Consider the following 2,022-nt stretch of genomic DNA (forward strand, 5'->3'; position numbering starts at 1 on the left):
AGAGAGAGAGAGAGTTGCCCTCTCAAGATGATAACCAGAATTCCCATTACCCGCATAAACCTCACTCTTCCTTCCAAGAAGCAAACATGCCGTAGAACACAACCAAAAATATCACTACTCGGTCATCATCCATCCCTCTCTCTAACTCCACCCCACCGCTCCGCTCGAGAAACCCACACTCATCCAACTAACTCGATCGAACGTACAAACAACAATCGCAAAGTCTCCATCGAGAAGATGAGTTTATTTCAACCAAGGAGAAGATCGAACCCCAAAAAATGAAAGAAAAGAAACAGCGGGAAGACTCATCGCTGTACAAACGAGTTCAATTCTTCGTCTCCTCCTCCGAATCGATCGAGATCAAGGCTGAACGAGAGCTTGCCAATCCCGGGCGATCCACGCTTCATGCTCGTCCTCTTCCGCGCGATCAGAGAGCTCAATATCGCGTCTCTTGTGACTTGCGCGATGCCCGCCGAGAGCCTGGTGAGTGGGGAAGATCTTCTGGCAAGACTTGCACTCAAATCTGCCAATCTTCTTGTCAGCAGTCTTCTTGACCCAGCTCGCTTCTCTCGACAGCATCATCAAACACAAGGCGGAGTCCACTTCTTCTTCTCCCCAGATCTTGACGCGCGTCTTGCGTTCGTCTTCTTTGCCGGCGGCGGACTCGCACACTCGCCGGGTCTTCTTGGGGTTTTCTCTGAGGTCGTAGGCTGCTTCGGAGAGTCCTCTTGTTCTCGCCGGCGTCGGTAGCGGCGGCGCTGGCGCGGCGGCGCCGCCGTGAGACCTCATGTGGCCGCCGAGAGACCTTCCGCAGGGGAAGTTCCTCTTGCAGATCTTGCAGACGTGCTTCTTCTTCCTCCCTTTCTCTTCTTCCATCATCGTTTGAACACAAGAAACGGGTGAGAAAGAGGAGGTAAAGAAGAAGCTCTCTCTATCTCTCTCTATCTCTCTCTCTCTCTCTCTCTCTCTCTCTATCTATCTATATCTCTCCCCCACTCTCTCTATTTTCCTCCGTCTCTAATACTCTCGCTTTGTACATTCCTATATAACCGTCAAGCTCTTGTTTCTCTCTGTTATTCTCTCTCTAGTTATCTGTATCTCGTGTTTTATCGATGCGTAGAGGAGGGTAGAGGTGGGTGTAGCTTTGGAAAGAAGGTTTGGAGTTTGCTCTGCTGCGGCAGCAGGGAAGGTGGAGCAGAGAGAGAAACTCATGCATGGAGGTGAATATGTGAGGTGCCACTGCTGGGTATGTTTTGGAGTTTGGAGTTTCGATGTCTGCTGCTGGCGGAGAGAGAGAGAGAGAGAGAGAGAGAGAGAGAGAGAGAGAGAGAGAGAGAGAGAGAGAGAGAGAGAGAGAGAGAGAGAGAGAGAGAGAGAGAGAGAGAGAGAGAGAGAGAGAGAGAGAGAGAGAGAGAGAGAGAGAGAGAGAGAGAGAGAGATTTAAAATGGCCCTCAAGAAACGGCCCCAGAAAAACCGTTCTCTCTGGCTCTCTCTACCTCCTTCGCTTTATTTCTCTCTTTCTCTCTCTCTCTATACAAATAATTATTCCGGATTTCTACTTTTCTCTAGCATTGGACATTTTTGTCGTTAGTCATCATTCATGAGGAAAATAATTATTTGACGGAAAATGAAGAAGAATATTTGAATTAATAATTTAATACAAAGTATATTCTGTTTTGTACTCAATTAATTGAAAACTGAAATTTATACATTCCTCAATTAATATATCGTACGACCACGCCAAATGTTTGTTGGTGAGTCTGATAACAGAGGATGTCAATGGAAGCATCATCCATGGTAAACAGAAGCATCATCAACAAGGACGAAGGCTGTTGTTGACGACAGTTACGACTATTGTCAATGACAATGATGTCAATGTTGACAATGCAGATTGTTCATCCATGATGATAACTATCATTATGATGTCGACAACAATGATGATTAAATTATGATGATGATCAATGATGACTTTTAGTCAATGAAGAAAATGGAAACTATCTCTACTACAAAGTTAGACAACA

The 2,022-nt window shown here is 45.9% G+C and overlaps 1 protein-coding gene across 1 annotated transcript; it reads right to left on the minus strand.

Annotated features, from left to right (window-relative positions):
- Nucleotides 1-21: 21 nt before the first annotated feature.
- LOC144706935 (zinc finger protein ZAT1-like) lies at nucleotides 22-986 on the minus strand. Its single transcript, XM_078580025.1, has one exon. The coding sequence runs from the start codon at nucleotides 877-879 to the stop codon at nucleotides 361-363; it is 519 nt and encodes a 172-aa protein (XP_078436151.1). The 5' UTR covers nucleotides 880-986; the 3' UTR covers nucleotides 22-360.
- Nucleotides 987-2,022: the final 1,036 nt, after the last annotated feature.

This window comes from Wolffia australiana, chromosome 8 (assembly GCF_029677425.1).
Source record: "Wolffia australiana isolate 7733 chromosome 8, ASM2967742v1".
NCBI lineage: Eukaryota > Viridiplantae > Streptophyta > Magnoliopsida > Alismatales > Araceae > Wolffia > Wolffia australiana.

Coding starts and splice junctions, on each gene's coding strand:
- LOC144706935 (XM_078580025.1), bottom strand. CDS start 879: ATGATGGAAGAAGAGAAAGGGAGGAAGAAGAAGCACGTCTGCAAGATC.